General features: G+C 33.2%; 1 protein-coding gene across 1 annotated transcript; it reads left to right on the top strand.

Annotated features, from left to right (window-relative positions):
• The first annotated feature begins 278 nt into the window (after window positions 1-278).
• On the top strand, window positions 279-1,625 carry LOC122196671 (putative F-box protein At1g47790). Its single transcript, XM_042899827.2, has 2 exons — window positions 279-549; window positions 1,150-1,625. The coding sequence occupies exons 1-2, from the start codon at window positions 311-313 to the stop codon at window positions 1,466-1,468; spliced, it is 558 nt and encodes a 185-aa protein (XP_042755761.1). The 5' UTR covers window positions 279-310; the 3' UTR covers window positions 1,469-1,625.
• Window positions 1,626-2,127: the final 502 nt, after the last annotated feature.

The raw sequence follows: 2,127 nt of genomic DNA, 5'->3' as shown, positions 1-2,127 counted from the left end.
TGTAAAATCATATTAAATAATATTAAATTAAATTAGCTAACATAAAAAACATAAATGTTATTATATGATTTTGAATTATTGAGCCAATTCATCCTCCAGTCCACCAGTAATAATATTACCTACAGCTATTGAAATAAATAATATTTTTGATAAGTACAATCATTTAATTACCAGTTGTATTTAAGTACATCTTAGTTCATAGTCAACTAATGCAATTATTCCGGTCCACGTGCTTTTAGTATTGTAGAGTTTAAAATCTCCCGTTATATAAACCGTCAAAAATCAAATACAATTGACACCCAAAATCAAAATGTCTGACGAACTGCCTTTCCATATCCAAGAGGCAATCCTGAAAAGGCTTCCTATCAAATCATTGATTCAGTTTAGATCCGTCTCAAGAACATGGAAGTCTTTGATCGACAGCTCAGAGTTTATTGCTGCTCACAGCATCAGCCACACTCAGCCACAACATCTGTTTGTATGGTACACAGACACACAAGAAGATAAATATGTTTCTTTTGTCGATGATGACTCTTTCCCCCAACATAGGTTTGTTCCTTCTCTACCCCTGTCCATTAGACTTCCGAAAATAGTCGGTAGTTCTTATGGCTTGTTATGCTTTCAAGGTTATAAGTTTTTTTCTTCCAGCTATAGAAAGAGGATGGCTATTATTTTGAATCCTTCCATTAGAAAATCAATAGCTATTCCTCTGCCTGATATGTTATATACAAATCATAAGATCGTTCTTGGTTTTGGAGTTTGTCCTGTCACTATTGATACCAAGGTCATCCAGATCACTCAAATGCGTTGGAGTTGGGGGAGTGAAATGAAAAGTGAAATTGGCAACTTTTGGGAAGTGATGGTTTACAAGTTGAGTTCAGGGAAATTTACTAGTCTATCTAGCAATCTCCCCAGCATATCAATACATATTATAGGGCGCCAGGTAGTTATTGATAGGTATATCTATTGGTGTGCTGTAGATTGTACAACTGTAGACAGTGTGTTAAAAACTCGTAATCTGATTATGTCATTTGATCTAACTAATGAGAGTTTTGAAGTAATAGACCTCCCTGATAGGATAGCTATCCTCCATCTGTCACAGTTTTCTGTTTCTAAGTTAAGGGAGTCACTTGTCTTGCTTGAATACAGTAAAGACGGATATGACATATTCAACGAGGAGCAACTTTGTTGTACTCTATGGATGGTGGAGCATGGTGTAGAAATATCGTTTACAAAACTATTCTCCATCGAGGCACCAGGTGATTTGATGAGGGCAGTGGGTTTTAGGAGGAAGGGCGGACCTATTATGGAAGTCCAAGATTATATCTTTGAATCAACTGAAGAGCTTGTTGTTTATGAGCCTAACTCGGAACAAAGCAATCATCTGATTAGTGGATCTTCATTCATCGTGAATTCCTACATTGAAACGCTAGTTTTGCTCGGTTGCTCTGATTGTAGTAGCTACTGACACACGACTTTCAACGACAATATCCGCAAATTAGTTGAAGTTTTTTAAAAATTAGATGCATCTCATATATTTTGATGCCCTTTAACTGTCTATTCAACGTTTGTAACATTATTGCCGCTAAATCTCACATTTTTATGAACAATATTCAGTAATATCTAGGTGTTAGTTTTATTATATATATATATATATATATATATATATATATATATATATATATATATATATATATATATATATATATATATATATATATGTTTGTTGGCCTAATGAGAGGCTTGTGACCTTGTTTAAGTGAATGCTTAAATGTAAATTAGACTTTTCTTTCAACTAGTTGCCATAGGTTTTTGTTGAAATTTTTAAATGAGAGTTTTAGTGCTTTTAAAAATAGTTATAATATTTCGATGGATATGTAATTGTACGTAGCCTTCCCAAATTTGCCTCGAACACTTGTAATTGTAAGTCATCAAAAAAAAAAAAAAAAAAAAAACACTACAGTAGTTAACAATATTTCTGTAAATTGCATTTCTCATATAAATTGTCACTTTTCCTTATATTTGTTAGGGTATTTCAATTGACAAGATTGTTGAATCTAATGGAACTCCCGATACCATCACAACCAAGGAAGCAACAAAGGAATCTTTAATATGTCATCACTTCAC

The sequence above is a fragment of the Lactuca sativa genome, chromosome 2, assembly GCF_002870075.4.
Source record: "Lactuca sativa cultivar Salinas chromosome 2, Lsat_Salinas_v11, whole genome shotgun sequence".
Lineage (NCBI taxonomy): Eukaryota > Viridiplantae > Streptophyta > Magnoliopsida > Asterales > Asteraceae > Lactuca > Lactuca sativa.
This window is presented reverse-complemented; position numbering and strand designations above follow the sequence as displayed.

Coding starts and splice junctions, on each gene's coding strand:
- LOC122196671 (XM_042899827.2), top strand. CDS start 311: ATGTCTGACGAACTGCCTTTCCATATCCAAGAGGCAATCCTGAAAAGG. Junction 550..1,149: donor GACTCTTTCCCCCAACATAG/GTTTGTTCCTTC, acceptor GCTTGAATACAG/TAAAGACGGATATGACATAT.